The following is a 17,129-nucleotide window of genomic DNA, read 5'->3' on the forward strand; positions in this document are numbered from 1 at the left end:
AATTTTGTGTTTACATCCCTGACAATTCTGGCAATGTGACTAATATCCTTAAAGATTTACATGGTCAGATAGAAGCTATGTCCTCGCCAACCTTGTCATGGGAACAATATCTTAGCTCCTGGTACTCTGGTACTTCCTGGTGGAAAACATTGTTAGTCTCTGTCATTGTCATTATACTTGTTGGCATATTCCTATGCTGTGGCATTTACTGTTGTATTAATTTACTTCCAGTGCTAATAACCTCTTTTTTCTCTTATAGACCACCCATCACTCAAATGGCCCACCAGCCTGTTACTTCTCAATCGGACTTCTATCATGGACCACTCAGATAGACCAGATTTTTTAAAAAAGGGGACTCCAAACTGCTTGCTCAACACCACCCCCTTTCAGCTGGAAGAAGCCAGAATTGTCATCGCCCCCTTTCCTTACAGCAGTAAGGAGTTCCCAAAATTAGAGGGGGGAATGAAGCCAGATTTAAAGATAGGTAGTTAGTGTAGATGTGGTAAACTGGGTAAACTGGGTCTAATATCCACTAAGATGAATAAAATGCAGGCCATTGTTGAGAATGGAATCCAGGAAACCAGAGCAGCACTTGGGAAAATTGAGATGTTAATGTCCCCAAGGCCCGGAACCCATTCTAAGGAACTGTTAATGAAACAGCTCCCAGCAAACAGAGAAATGCTGATCAAAAGCTGCCCCAGGCCCTTCCTGCCCAGATTACTCCTTCAGCCCACCTGTCCCCAACCCTTTGGGCCTTCCCACCTGCATTCAATCACTGCAAGATAGAGGGAAACAAAGAACAGGAATGAGGGGAAAGCTGAAACCTTAGCTATAAAAGAGGGAAGACCTCCCCCTTCCATGGATTCCACCTTTTGGGTCCCCTTCTTCCTCTGGGGAGAAGTCTTTTCTGCTGTCCTTTAATAAAGCTTCTACTTTCCACTCAAAAAAAAAAAAAAAAAAAAAAAGATTCCACCCAAACAAAAAACTATTAGAATAAAGTTGCAGGACACAAAATCAATATACAAAAGTTATAGCAATGTATTGGTGGTGCACCCATGATCCCAACTACTCAGGAGGCTGAGGAAGGAAAAGCCCAAGCGGGAGGCCAGGCTGGGCAACTTAGAAAGACATTGTCTCAAAATAAAAAAAATAAAAATGGGTGGGGATGTAGCTCATTGGCAGAACACTTGCTTAGCAAGCACAAGGCCCTAGATTCAATCCCCAGTACCACACATTTTTTTTAAAAGTTTGTGTATAATGAACCACACAAATGTCATTTTATTACTCTTTGTGTGCATGCCCAATAGGATAATCTGGACATGGGGGTCATGTGGCACATGCAGACAAAAAAATCAAAAAATGAAAGGGGGATGAAAGAATCCTCCCCCCTTGGAGACATTAAATAAACTGTTGTATACCTAAGTAACTTGTCATCTGACGTCAGGTGTGAAATTTTTATGGCATCATGTCATGACTCAATATTTCCAATTTTGAATCATATTGTACCTTGGATTAGGGATGCTCAACCTGTATCTGATAAGGAGTTAATATCCAGCACATAAAAGAAACTCCAACAACAACAGGAAAAAAAAAAAAAAAAAAACAGGACTTTAAAATGGGCAAAAGGAGCTGGGCATGATAGTATACACCTGTAATCCCAGCTACTCAGGAGGCTGAGGCCGGAGGATCTCAAATTTGAAGTCAGTCTGGATTACTTAGTAAGATCCTGTCTCGATATAAAAAGGCTGGGAATATAGCTCAGTGTTTGAACGTCCCTGGGTTCAATTGCCAATATCCTCCCCCAACATATGCCCAAAGTGCAAAGGACTTATAAGATACTTCTCCAAAGACAACATAGCCAACAAGTATATTCAAAGATGCTCAACATCAATAACCATGAGAAATGCAAATTAAAAACACAATGAGATATCACCTCTCACTTGTCACAATGACCATTATTTTTACAGTAAAATAAATAAGACCTGGGGATGTAGCTCAGTAGTATAGCATTTGCCTAGCATGCATGAGACCCTGGGTTCAATCCCCAGTCCTAGGGAATAAAAAAATAGAAAATAAGTGGGCTGAGGTTGTGACTCAGTGGTAGAATGCTCGCCTAGCATTTGTGAGGCACTGGGTTCGATCCTCAGCACCACATAAAAATAAAAAAGGTATTGATTGTGTCCACCTACAACTAAATATATATATATATTAAACAAAACTTTCTGTTAAAAATAGAAAATAAGTGTTGGGAAGAATGTAAAGAAATTAAAACTCCTGTGCACTGCTGGTGGGAATATAAAATGAGGTATACTACAGAAAACAGTATGACAGTTACTCAAAATACTGAAAAAGAACTACCATGTGATCCAGTAATCCCAATTCTAGGTATTTACCTGAAAGAACTGAAATCAGGATCTCAGAGACAACTGCACTCCCATGTTCATTGGAGCATTATTCACAATAATCAAGAATGTGGAAACAGATCAATAGGAGAATGGTTAGTGGTGTTGTACATATATGCAATGATTATTCAGTCATAAAAATGGAAATCCTGCCATGTACTAAAACATGGATAAACCTTGAAGACGGTATTCTAAGTGAAATAAGCCAGTCACAGACAAACACTGAATGATTCTACCATGTAAGTATTAATATTCAAACTCATAGAAGCAAAAGGTAAAATGCTGGTTACCAGGGGCTGGGGTGGGGAAAACAGGAGTTGCTGTTTAAGGGGTATAAATTTCCAGTCTGGGAGATGAAAAAGATCTAGAGATATGCTTATACCATGCTTATAGTTAACAAACTCTACTGTTCACTTAAAAAATTTTAAGAAGGTAGATCTTATGTTACATGTTTTGTTTCTTGGTTTTTTCTTGTTTTGGCCTAGGGGTATAGCTCCATGGCAGAGGTGCTCTAAGGATGCAGTGCAGTCCTCTTCCTTCCTCAGATAAATCTCCACCCTGGGACCTATGCTTGCTTGTCCAATGACTCACTGGAATGTTCTCCTTCTCTCCCCCCACTTCTCTCCCTCCTTCTTTGATCTAATCCACTTCTCAGGTGTTCTTAACTATTAACTACCTCAGATTTTATCCCTCCCAGAATCATATTTACAACTGCTTAGTGGATATTATGCATTGGATGCCTGACACAACAGATGAAAAATGACTCAACCCTAAAATCTTGGTCTTCTCCCCCAAACTGGCTGTAACACACTTTCAGTCTAAATAAATAGTAGCACTGGTTTTTTAAAAAAAATCCCCAGCACCAAAAAGTTTAAAAAATAAAAAAGTTATTATTAATTCCTGAGCTCTGGCAGAGCACTTGCCTAGCATGGGTGAAGCCCCAGTTTCAATCCCCAGCACCATCACCCCCAAAAGAATCCTGAGCCCTAGGAATATGTCCTCTTTTAAAGAAAAAGTCTTTTCAATAGTCTGTATAATAAAATGAGAAGTATGCATAATTTCTGCCATGCATCAAAATACCATGTTTGTCTATAGGAAAAACATTTGTCCAACTATTTGAATTGTAAGCTGAACTATCTTGTTTTTATGGAACACCATTTTTTACTTGAAAGAATGACTAGCAATTAAACTATGGTTACTTAGACTTGGATCTTTAGCTGGTCACTTTCTCAAAAATGAAACCACGGAGTCTGTCACTTCAAGGAAAACAACAGAGTACTTGTTGCCAATAATAAAAAATTTAAGATTTCAAACAAAAACTAGAATTTTGGAAAACTTGTTTCTGCCACCATGGGACTGACTATTTTCCAATTCATAAAGACTCTCCTGATAACTCAGTGAAGATATTAAGGAATGTGTTTGATATCATACAATGAAGTGTGCCAATATTTGGAAAAGCTGCATAATTCAGTGAATGAAAACTTTCCAACTGACCAATGCATAATGTCTCAAAATAATGAAAGCATGCATAAAAGATCCACTCCAAGTGAAAGAGAAACAAATGAGTTTTAATTTAACAAAGTACAGAAAGTTCACTAATGTGGTTTCAAATTCAATATTGCAACAAACTGTCAAGAAACTGCCACTTGGGAGGAGGGAGCAGTTACTTGGGCCCAGGAATTCCAAATCAACCTGGGAAATACAGCAAGACTATCTCAAAAAAAAAAAAAAAGGAGAAAAGTTAATGCCACTTGATAGAATTTTGACATAATATCAAAGAATAATACATACAATTATCTGAAAGAACTAATAAAATTATCCTCCTCTTGCCAAGTACTTAAATTGTGTGAGGCAAGATTTTCTTTACATACTTCAATCACAGCAACACATAGCACCCAACCTCACAGCAAAACTCAACACAAGGCACTTAAGACTTAAAAATGAGAAGAAAAATAGCTAAGTTTCCAAAAGATTATAGAAAGATAACTTCATTTATCCTGGAGTCAAAAAAGATTGCTTAAACACAAAAAAAGTACTAATCATAAAGCAAATGATGTATAAATTTGACTATATTAAGATGAATAATTCCTGTTCATCTAAAGTCACCATTTTAAGAGTAGATATTCAAGCCAAAGAATCAGAAAATTGCAACAAATGCAGTGTAATACAAAAGGTTCAAATGCAGACTATAAAAAAACCTCTACAGATCCATAAAAGAAATGAAAATAATTCAAGAGAAATATAGAGGCCCTTCACACAAAGAAACCAGAATGCCAAATGACCAAAACATGAAAAGATGCTCAATGGAAATATAAGCTGCAATTAAAAAAATATAAGCCACAATTTTAAAATACATATACACGCGCGCGCGCACACACGTATACATACATGTATATCATATGGACAAAACTTTTAAAGTTTGACAGTATTGAATGTTAGTGAGAATGTGAAACAAGGTCAACTCTCATACACTGCTGGTGCGATCACACACAGAAATAGTTTGGCAATATCTAGTAAGGCTGAAGTTAACTGTAATCTATAATTCAGCAAATCTATTCAAGTATATACTCCACAAAACCCCATGCTTGCATACACCAAGACATGAGATTTTCTTCTATTGGCACTGCTGGTAATAGCCAAAAACTGGAAAAAACAAAAATGTACATCAAAAGCATAAGAAATAAACACATCATTGTACAGCTTTATAATGGAATATCTTGCAACTACAAAAATAAATGAAAATGCAAACACGAACGGATCCTAAAAAACTGTTGAGCAAAAGCAGCCAGATACAATAGAATACATACTTATGATTTGATTTATATCATGTTCAAGAACAATATTAAACTTACTAGGTAGTAAAACTATAAAGAAAACCAAAGAGAAAAAACAGAAATGTCAAGATAATGGTTACCACAGTGTTGGAAGGGTTTCATCAGGAAGGGAGATGATGTTTTTTGAATGAGTATAAGTCAGGTGCCTGTGCATTTTACAATGATTCTTCAACCTCTTCTTTTAGGTTTTATGCACTATTCTGTATTTTTGTTAAAATTCACATTTTAGAAAAAAAAATATTTTTTCCTTACAAGTTTAAAGAAAATGAAACAAACCAATAAATGTACATACACAAATTTCTTATTCTTATATCTAGCTATCCTTTTTCTAGTCGATGAAACACAAATAACTTTAAGACTTACATAATCATACATCACATCTAAGGCTAAATATGATGCCACATTTACCATCATCCACAGAGAGATTATCTACTTTGCAGATTACCCATATCCTTGGAGCTCACCTCTGTGTCTTTTAACTATTTTAATACTCTATCATCAGAGTGAGCAAGGTAAGGATGTTAAAAAATCAACAGAATAGGGGCTGGGGATGTGGCTCAAGCGGTAGCGTGCTCGCCTGGCATGCGTACAGCCCGGGTTTCATCCTCAGCACCATATATAAACAAAGATGTTGTGTCCTCTAAAAAACTAAAAAAAAATAAATAAATATTCAAATTCTCTCTCTCTCTAAAAAAAATCAACAGAATAAAGTTTTGCTGGTCAACAATTCACATCTGTCACAAAATTATTTTCAAAACCAAAGAATAAAAAGGTCAATGGAAAGCAATTATTAAATTAAATTTGCATAAGTCTGAAAACTTCACTGTACAAGTTTTTAATAACCTCCCATTTTTAAAAAATTCAATAGCTTGTAGAAAGGATTTTGAATGTTCCTTGCAAAGAAATCATAAATGTCTGATGTGATAAATACACCAATGACCCAGATTTGATCATTATGCATCATGTATCAAAATATCACATCATATCCCATAAATATGTGCAATTATTGTATCAATTCAAATAAAAATACAAACAATACTGACATAATTATATTGTTACATCATTTGCATGTATCAGTATATAACAAAGAATCCCACTACTAGATATAAATATAATACACCACTAAAAAAATGGAAAAATTTTAAATGTATACACTTTTAAAAAAGAAAAAAACTCATAAGAGTACCTTATAAGTGGTAAAATAAACTGGTTTTAATTTGATCCCCAATATTTTAACCCTTTCTCTGGAAACTACACAGGCCCTCCAAGGAGTTAAGAACACTAGTTAAGCTTCTACATTCACAAAATGTTAAACCTACAACAAGTTTGTATGGAATATAAAACAAAATCAATCTTTCTTCCAGCAGGCAACATAAGAATAAAATCTGCTTCAGATTATCAGAGAATATAACCTAAAAATGTCTACCATTTAGTTCTTTTGTTGAGAGTAAATACATAAAAAAGAATATCTAAATTGCTTCAATAAAGAAAAAATTTTAAAGTTGTTTCAATATTTACTATAAGATATTAACCCCTTATGGTTCTCAATGTCCCTATAACTCAATTCCTTTTAGAATGTAATAGTAGGAAGCTTTGTGTTTTGACAGAATTTAACAGACTCCAATAACTAATCTGTCCCTTTATACTCAGACTACAAAAATGCAAGGTCAAAAATTCCTTTTTATAGAAACAGAAATTAATCTTTAAAATGCCTTCTGGTGGCAAATACATTTGTTTCCTCACATTTTCAATAGCTTCATTTTCTACTTCTTTGAACAATCTTAATACATGTCTCTTTCAATAAGCCTTCCAATTGTTGAGGGGGGGTTGTGTCAGTGCTCCAAACTCCTACCTAATGGTGTAGTCATCATTACATAACCTGAGGATATAATTGAAATATAATTCTATATTGTCACTCACTAGGCCACAAACATATTCATGAGGATGCAGATCATAATGTCTTCATCAGTTATTAATTAGCATCTCTCTTCAAAGATTTGTTCAAATTGTGCACAGAATCATTAATAGGTTATTACAATCAATTCACTTGCATAACTATACACACAGTATTCCTTAGCTATAGGAGAAAACAAAGTAATCACTAAGAATTTTCCCCCAATAACTACTATAGATTTATCTATGTGCTCCTTTCCCTAATGAATCACAAATAGAAGGGCACCAAGTATCCTTAAAGAAATTATTGTTTTTCAATGCTGCATTTGCCTTACCACATCTGTCAGTTTTAGTAACCTAGCCTAAATTATGGAAAGGACACAAAATGACCTCCAATAGTTGCCCATTTTAATATGGCTTTTAAATTGATCACATTTTCTGATGCAGTCCAAATTCAAATTATTATTTTAGTTGCTTAATATATTCCAAATATCTGAGTTTACTGTACAATTTTTTTTTCTACATTTAAAAGTTTCATGCTGTTGTGAAGATACTGTCTCAGGTTGCTGAGAATAAAATTAGAATCTACTTTCCATCAAAGATCAGTGAAAAACTGAATAAAATGATAAAATGTCTTAAATTCTTCCAAGGACTTCAGAAGTATTTTGTGAATACTTCTAAATGTACATATTTAGCTTTTCACCTTATACTCCCATCTTCCAGGAAAAAGAAAATATGACATAAGCCTCACATCTCAAACTTGGCCTCACAAATAAAAGGCTGATATTCACCAGTGCTTCACTTAATTCTTAAAAAAAAAAAAAAAGAAAGAAAGAATGAAAAAGGTTCAATTTGGTTAACCAAAGTGCTACATCTATTGTTACTGAGCATGGTGCCCCCCCCACCTGTAATCCCAGCTATTCAGAATGCTGAAGATCACAAGTTCAAGGCCAGCCTCCAAATTAACAATAACTTGTCTCAAAAACACAAATTTTAGGGCTGGGGATATAGCTGGGTTGGTAGAGTGCTTGCCTCACATGCGCAAGGCCCTGAGTTCAAATCCCCAGCACCACAAAAAAATATAAATTTTATAAGGGCTGGGATATCACTCAGTGGTAGAGTGACCCTTGGTTCAATCCCCAGTACCACAAAATAAAAATGAATATTGAGACATAATAGTTTTATCTTGTGGAAAAATGCATTTATAAAGTAAGCAAACAACAAATGTTTAAAAGACTTGAAAGAAATTTCTGCATTTACAGTAAGGAAAAAGCACAAATATATTAATAGCATTCACTCTACCTTAATGTTTAAGCATTATGAAATATTTTTTTAACAAAGAAAGCAGTAGCCTAGATAATCTCCTAATATTGCTTCAACATTTTCTGAAAAATGTATTTCTCTTCCCAGGAAGACAGACCAAGATTTAACTTCTGAATACAGGTTGAAATGAGAAAGTAAATGCCAAGTGAAAACTAAGACACTAAGAAAAGGTTGCTGAGGCTGGGGTTCAGTGGCAGAGTGCTTGCCTGTCATGTGTGGGGCACTGGGTTCGATCCTCAGCACCACATACCAAAAACAAAAAAGCAAATAAAATAAAGTCATGCTGTCCATCTCAACTACAAAAAGAAAAAAAGAAAAGGTTTCAGTAAAAGTTTCAGCTGAATTTAGAGCAACTCTTTTTTTGGAGGGAGAGCATTCAACCACCAAAACTAAAATTTCTTAGAACAATTATATCTCCCCTACTTCCTTCCAAGAAATTCACATCAGATGACATTTATTAAACATCTAAATGTACTAAGTTTTGCAATGTCTAAAATCATTTGAAAGCAGAAGAAAAAGAATGACATCTAAAACATTTGGCAATTAAATTTTAAAACTTTATTAAAACTATCAATAATCAATAAGATCTAACAAAAACTTCTAATTGGAATGTTCAATTTTTTTTAAACATTTTTTTTAAAGAGAGAGTGAGAGAGGAGAGTGAGAGAGAATTTTTAATATTTATTTTTTAGTTCTTGGCAGACACAACATCTCTGTTGGTATGTGGTGCTGAGGATCGAACCCGGGCCGCACGCATGCCAGGCGAGCGCGCTACCGCTTGAGCCACATCCCCAGCCCTGGAATGTTAAATTTTTAAAGAAAAAACTCTTCAAACAGATAAATAGATGGTACTCAATGAATGAAAGCATTTCAAAATTAGACTAAATATTGATTTTGAGAGCATATAAGATAGCATTTTCAGATTAGGAACTTGGAATATCAAATGTCCATTAAGATTATGACAAAGAAATGCTAAACTCACTGAGTTAATGATTTCTACAAGAAAAAGAATTCTCCACTGGATATACCAGTTACATGCAAGTTTATTACTTTAATCATGGGTAAGTCTTATGTGCCCATGAAATTATCAAAAAAAAACTAATTCCAAAATTAGAGTGATTAAATTCATATCTTATATATGTGCAGAATTTGAAAGGGTTTGCAATTAGATGTGAAACTTGTAAGACACAGTCTTAAGTATTACTGAAAAGAACACTTAAATTATGTTTTGGTACTCCTCCTCGGCCTTTCTGATACCCCTTGGGAAAGAACACATTAGGAGTTTAATAATTTATCATTAAAAACAATCAGTATCTCTAGAAACATAATAGGGTAGCTAGGTATGCAATGGATGTACCAGTCTAATAGACAAAATACAATTTTAATTTTCTGCATAATTACCTAACAAAGCTTATTCTTCAAAGCCAAGATCTTCTATCTATAGAGAGTTGTCTTTCATGGGGCATAATTAAGAATTTGCCATCTTTGTTAGTTATAAAATGCCCACAAATTTCATGATGCTTTTAACAGTATGACAATGTAGTTGACTACAACTCCCAGAATAAACTTATGCTAGTAAAATGTGACAGACAGGAAGCCCAGCATAAAGTTCCACACCTGTAATTCCAGCTACTTGGGAGGCTGAGGCAGGAGAACCACCAAGTTCAAGGTCAGCCTGCACAACTTATTGAGACCCTGTATTCAATTTTTAAAAAAATTTTTACATGGCCAGGAATGTAACTCAGTAGTAAAACATCCCTGAGTTCAATCCCCAGTATCATAAAAAAGAAGTGACAGAAAAGAAATTAATTAACAATCTCATGATATGCATCATATATTTTTTAAAAGATAATTTTCAGGGGCTGGGAATATAGCTCAGTTGGTAGAGCGCTTGCCTCGCATGCACAAGGCCCTGGGTTCAATCCCCAGCAACACCAAAAAAAAAAAAAAAAATATATATATATATATAATTTTCAGTCAAGTAAAATCTCATCTGCTTGTTAAAAAGAAAAAAAAATACATAAGAAACAATTTGAAATATTGGTCATAGTCCAAAAGCCAAATCCATAAGTGGATTCACTAATAATTTGGTTGCACTGTCTTTAACGTTTTCTGATGCTGTTTTTCGTTGTTTTTTTTAACACACTTTTTTTAGTTGTAGATGGGCACAATACCTTTTATTTATTTACTTATTTATTTTTATGTGGTGTTGAGGATAGAACCCAGTGCCTCACACATGCCAGATGAGTGCACTACCACTGAGCCTCAACCCCAGCCCCTCCAGATGCTGTTTTATATTTAAGATACATTCTTTTCAGACAAAGGATTTTCTGGTAATGTTTACAATACTATTTGTTCTAATAAAATAAAAATGCTAACATCTATCTTTAGCAAGATAAACTCCGAAGTAGGCTATATGTAATGAAGTTTTCACAGAAGAAAAAAGAAGTCAAATAAATGAAAGTGAAGTACTGGATGGTGGTGTGTCAATTTAAAATATTTCAGTATATAACTTTAAATTCTTTTCATGTAATACAGTTATAAAACTGACCATACTGATTTGTACCTACTATAATTCAAACCCCATTCCATAAGCCAAGCAATAACTTCATGCATATAAGTGCTGATAACAGTTTTAAAGTAGCTCTTTAACACAAGGAACTATGACTGTTAGCATGGATCATGTAAATACACATAAAGTGAACCCCAAATTCTATTTTAACTAGGTATTTTGACCTCTTACATCTCTTAGTCTTCTTCCAATCAATGCCAGTCAGAAGCAAGCAGAAGCTCACCTTCCAGCCCAATATTTGTCATTCTAAGTTGGAAGCAACAATAGTAAAAATGTCAAAAACAGCACCTGGGGGCCAGGGATGTAGCTCACCGAAAAAGAATGTACAAACACCACAAAAAAATTTAAAAGTGGAAGAGGACACTAAGCAATTTACAAAAATGAAAGCCCCTAAATAGATGATCTGGTTCTAAAGGTAAATAAAACAACCATGAACCAATTTATCCATTTTCAGGGGATTACCCTAAGATAGATGATGATGATGGTCTGGTTGGATTTGTTAACTAGTACATATGAGGATTTGAAAAATGTTCCTAACAGTTAAAAATGAATGTTTATCTGTCAGTCAATAAACCAATAAGCATTATAAGTATATGCTGGAAGGGGGGGGGTTAATCCAAGAGAAATATGAGACATAATCCCTATCCTTCAAAGACCTCTCAATTCATTAGAGTACAAGAGTAAATACACATGAAGGAGTCAGAGATCAATTAATTGCTAACCCGAGTGGTACAGACTTTAAGTGCAAAAGCTGTCCTGAGAAGTTTAAATATCTAAAGGCTAGAATAATATTACTTTTAATAGCCATCACTTGAGCACTTACTATAAGCCAAGTGCTTTACAGGCATTATTTAGTCTTCACAACAATCCTTTGAGTACTTATTATTCCCAATTTACTCAAGGGGAAACAAAGTGGTTAAGGAACTTACCCAAGGTCACTCAGCTAGTTAAGTGGCTAAGACGTCCGCTTATTCAGGCAATCCAATTCTAGAGCTCACACTAAGTTTCATAAAACAGTGCGGGGGGGGCGGGGAGAGTAAGCCATAATATAGGCTGGCAACATTACAAGAGCAAGACCGGGCAACGCGTTCCTGGCGCTTGGTTCCAAGTAACAAAGTTCCAAAGATTCGTATCTTTCCTACCAGCAACAGTAAACTGGTTACTGGAATTGCGGGGACGACCAAAATGACTAACAAGAATTAATATCATACAGGGTTGACTTTTAGCTTCTAAAGCGATTCAGAAGGAAAGTAGAACTAAATTATTTGGTTTTAAATCTGTGGTTTTACTGCTTAAACAATTATTTCGGGGGGAGGGGCGGAGCTCTGAAATTATGGGCGAGGAAATCGCCGGTATGGCAAACTACTGTTGTATTACCGAAAAGAAAAATAAGTTTTGTGACTAAAGGAAACGCGTTATCCTAGGTGCTAGAGAAGCTTGGAGAGTTGCCAGAATTAGTTACAGTCCCAGGACAAAATGGGTTTTAGGAAACGTTCAATGACAAAAGTTGAATCCAACCCGAAATAGCTCCAAGGTGAAAAGACAGAGCAAAGAAATGCCGATAGGTCTTCGGGGAAACGGCAATAGCGGCCACTCTTCCCCACGGCCCGTGGCGCTGCGCAAGGCCGGGACAGTCCAAGACACCGCTCCCCCGGAGGACCAGAGGTGCCAAACGGGGCTCTTCACGACGCCCCGGGCTTCTCGGCGGCGGGCGGAGAGAAGGGGAGAGTCCGGGACGGTTCACCCTCCTCGGACTTCGTGCAAAGGAGGCGGCAGGCTCCAAACTGCGGAGTCGAACGGGTGCAGAGTGAAGAAATGGAACAGAAAAAAATGGAAAGTCTGAATCGCTCCGGCGCAGACCCATAAAGAGAAAGGAGCCAAGTGAGCTCAAGCGAAGAGGGGGACAAAAAGAGACAGAGCGGGAGCGTGGGGACCGGCAGGGACGAAACAAGAGTTCTGCTAAGAGGCCAAAGGAAGCTGACCTGCTGCGGACAGCAGGGATTTGGAGGAGGTCAAGGAAGGAGGGAGGCCGACGGCAGTTACCAGTACCGCTCCTCCCAGAGTTCGAAACTCCTAGCCAACCATCCACGCCCGCCACCGGGTGGGGGAGGGGGCACATCTTCCCCCCCCGACACTCACAACCTCCCACTACACTTGAGTGTATGGCCGACGCCCTGTCTCGGCCAGGCCCTGCGCCCACCTCTGGCCCGAATACTCACAATTCGCTTCTCCCTGATTTCTCCCAGTTCTTTATCCACTCTGCGGGAACCACCACAGTTGCGGCCGCCATCTTCCCCTGACTAGTAACAGAGGCCCGGATGTGTAGCACGCGAGCGAGGGGTCAAAGGGGAGTACCGCCCACGGGGAATGCCGGGAGCTGCAAGTTCGGTTTTCGATTTCCCGCCCCACCTTCCTTCCCACCCTGCGGAAGCCTGAGGCCCAGCAGCCAACCAAATAGCAGAGACTCCTGGGCCCTTTGCAAAGTGACTACGCTGGCCGCGCCCCGCACCGTCTTCGCCTTTGCTTCCCTTTAGAACAGAACAAATGCCACACCCCGGCCGACTCGTAGACCTTACCGTCTTGCGTAATATCTACCCCAGACCACTATTTCGAACACGTATTTTTCAAGCACCCAATACGTGCTAGACACTGGGGAAAAATAAGCCACTTCGTCTACCTTCAACGAGCTCACAATCTGTGAAAGACAGAAATAGAAGTAGATAAATTACAACTCTGCTAACTGCCGAGATAAAATAAATTAATTGGGGAGGGAAGCGGCCATTTATCATGTGCCAAGCAATATGCTAACACAAGGGATACAGTCTATCCCTGGGAAACACATGAGCCTTGAGGTCTGACCCCCTGCTGTGTCTGCCAACCTAGGGGGTGCAAGTATGATGAGAAACAAAATATTTACATTACATTGTCTCAAAGTATCTCTCCACAAGATACTATAACAAAGGTCAAAGTGGAATCTTTACAATGGGAAAACATGACAGACATCATCCCATGTGGTAAAAATAATTTCTCCAAGATTGATGGTGAAGTTGCAGGTAGAGCCCTTGCCTAGCATATGCAAGACCCTGGGTTTGATCCCAAAAAAGTAAATGTCCCCAGAAATAGAACAAAGGGACATCATACGACTCCTGATAAGGTGCTAGGAAAAACACTAATCAAATTTTTCATATTAATCATGCCCCAAAATTACATAACCTGAATTTAAGCATGAGGAAACTGTGAGACAGACCCATGTTGAGGGACAATATACAAAATTACTGGCTTGCACTCTTCAAAATCGTCAGTGTCATGGAAGACAGATCGAGGAATTCTTCCAGATTAATAGAGACAAGAAACATGATAACTGAGTCTCCTCAAGAATTTTTTTTATTCATTTGCTGTAAAGAGCATTAGTGAGGGGCTGGGGTTGTGGCTCAGTGATAGATCACTTGCCTCACACGTGTGAGGTACTGGGCTCCATCCTCAGCACCACATAAAAATAAATACAGATTTTTTAAAGAGAGCTTTAATGGGAGAACTGACCAAATTTGAATACCTGTAGATCAAGTAATAATATTATATTAGTGTTAATTGCAATGCTTGGACTGTGATTACTAAGAAAACCTTTCTTTCTTTCCCCCTACCCCCTGTGCTGGGATTGAAGGGGTGGGGCATTGAGCCATTTTTTTTTCTTTTTTTTTTTCTTTTTTTTTCTTTTCTTTTCTTTTTTTTTTTTTTTTTCACCAGGGATTGAACTCTGGGGCATTCGACCACTGAGCCACATCCCTAGCCCTATTTTGTATTTTTATTTTAGAGACAGGTTCTCACTGAGTTGCTTAGCACCTCACAGTTCCTGAGGCTGACTTTGAACTCGTGATCCTCCTGCCTCAGCCTCCCGAGCCCCTGGGATTATAGGCGTGCACCACTGCACCTGCCATAAATCACTACATTGATGGTGCAATCCTCCTGTCTCAGCCTTCAGAGTCGCTGGGATTACAGGAGTGTACCACCATGCCCTGTAAAGGAATTTCTTGTTGTAATAAACAATACTCACTGTGGCCTTGCTTAGGTGGTGCCCCTTGTAATCCTAGCTGCTAGGGAGGCTGAGGCAGGAAGATTGGAAGTTTGAGACTACTGAGATAATGGATCATTGATTTGCAATTTACTTGGAAAGGGTTCAGAGAAAAACTCAGAGGAGAGCATTTTTGGTTCAAAAGAGTGATGATTGGGTGTTCCAGCTGGTGTGTGCTAGATATGTGCATCTCTCCCTCTAAACCTTGTTAAGATGTGGCACATTGTCCAGCTGAAGTGAAAGAAAGAGGAAAAGGGGGGAAAAGAGAGCAAAACTAGTAGGATGAGTAAACAAATATGAAATGTTAACACTTTAGGAAGACTCTAGATTGAAGGAGTTAAGGAAATACTACCCCCCCCCCAAAATACACTGATTTAGTATGCCATTACTTCAAACTGAACACATTCTAGGAACTACAAATGTGGGGAGGGGGTTTCTTTGGACTTCCTTTATTTGCCTAAAGACAGACCTTCAGAAAAATACTCAGCTGGCATGAATTCCTCTCTGTGAAAATCCTCATCAATCAGGGAAAACTAAAACTCTTGCGCTCTTCAAAATCGTGTAGGGGTGCACACTTGAGTTGCAACTCAGGAGGCTGAGACAGGAGTATTTCAAGTTCAAAGCCAGCCTCAGCAACTTAGCAAGGTCCTAAGCAATTTAGCAAAATAAAAAATAAAAAGAACTGGGGATGTTGCTCAATGGTTAAGCACCCCCTGGGTTCAATCCCTGGGGAAAAAAAGAAAAAAAATTAAACTCTTGTCAGAGATAGAGGACTGGAGGTCAACACCATACCCAGATTTTGTCATAGCCTATCACCTATTCTTCTGAGGACCCATTCATCCTACCCGAAAATAATTTATTTTTCCTTAAATTACCTACATCTCCCCTATACTATCCACTATTATAAGGGTGTAAAAGCTACTAGATCTCAGTGGACATTTGGGAATTGACTTTTCTTTCATGTGATGTCCCTGTGCACATAACAAATTTATACACATTTTCTCCAATTATCTATTATCCACTTATTTCATAGACTCAATAATCAAACACTGGGAGAGTAGAGGAAAAGTTTACCCTCCCATTAGGATGAAGGACATGCAGGGATTTTCTGTTCTATTTTCAAAATAAAAAAAAATTAGAAATACATATTTGGCAGAAATTTAACAAAATAAATGAATGAAATCTTCCACACATATATATTAAATCATGAACTCTAGAACTAGTATCCTCTAAATTTGGCACATTTGTCAAATGAACCAGATTCATTTGCATCAAAAAACTGTTCAGGGGATAAACTATATTCTGAATAGGTTGGGGTATTCTAAGTTTTTTATTACTGTTTTTCACCAGCTATATCTAATCTCTTTTTTAAATTTTTTTTAGTTGTTGATACACCTTTATTTTATTCATTTTACTTATACGTGATGCTGAGAACCAAACCCAGTGCCTCATACATATCAGGCAAGTGCTCTACCACTGAGCCACAATCCCAGCCCCTATATCTAATCTCTTAATATCTTGTCTGACTTTAAATTCTAAAGTCACCCACTAAAAAAATACATCATTCAATTTTCAATAACTTTTGCACTCTTAAAAACCTTTTGCCATTTTGAGGTGAGTCAAAGATATGAATGCCCTCTGATCTTTTCATGTTTCATTATTATGAAAAATTTCAAATATATACAAAGTTAAAAGAATGGTATTGTTAATCTTCATGGACCATCATCCTCCCTAGAAAACTCTGAAGTCATTCTTACAAGGTAGCTTTTGTAATGCAAGAAACACTGCCTTACTATTTATGTATACTTCTCTGATTAACCTACAACAGGGTTTCGCAACCTTGTGCTTTAACTACATTTGGCTCCAGATAATTATTTGTGTTTGTGTTGGGAGGGAGGGGGTTCCTTTGCATTGTAGGATGGTCAGCAATAACCCTAAACTCAACTCACTAGATATCAGTAGCAAACCTCCACACACCTACATGCACCATTTATTACAACCAACAATGTGTAAATGTCTCCTAGAAGGTAAAATTG

The 17,129-nt window shown here is 37.3% G+C and overlaps 1 protein-coding gene across 5 annotated transcripts in view; it reads right to left on the reverse strand.

Moving 5' to 3' along the window:
- The window catches only part of THOC2 (THO complex subunit 2), a 118,364-nt gene extending 105,004 nt beyond the window's left edge, over positions 1–13,360 (reverse strand). For 3 of the 5 annotated variants that reach the window (XM_081277144.1, XM_081277141.1, XM_081277143.1), the window contains exon 1: positions 13,244–13,360. In XM_081277144.1, coding sequence (XP_081133270.1) covers positions 13,244–13,314 — 71 coding nt within the window. In that variant the 5' untranslated portion in view covers positions 13,315–13,360. The remainder of the gene's footprint in view (positions 1–13,243) is intronic. The other 2 variants (XM_081277142.1, XM_081277140.1) reach the window with 1 other exon arrangement.
- Positions 13,361–17,129: the final 3,769 nt, after the last annotated feature.

The sequence above is a fragment of the Spermophilus citellus genome (genome assembly GCF_964194105.1).
Source record: "Spermophilus citellus genome assembly, chromosome: X".
In the NCBI taxonomy this organism is placed as follows: Eukaryota; Metazoa; Chordata; class Mammalia; order Rodentia; family Sciuridae; genus Spermophilus; species Spermophilus citellus.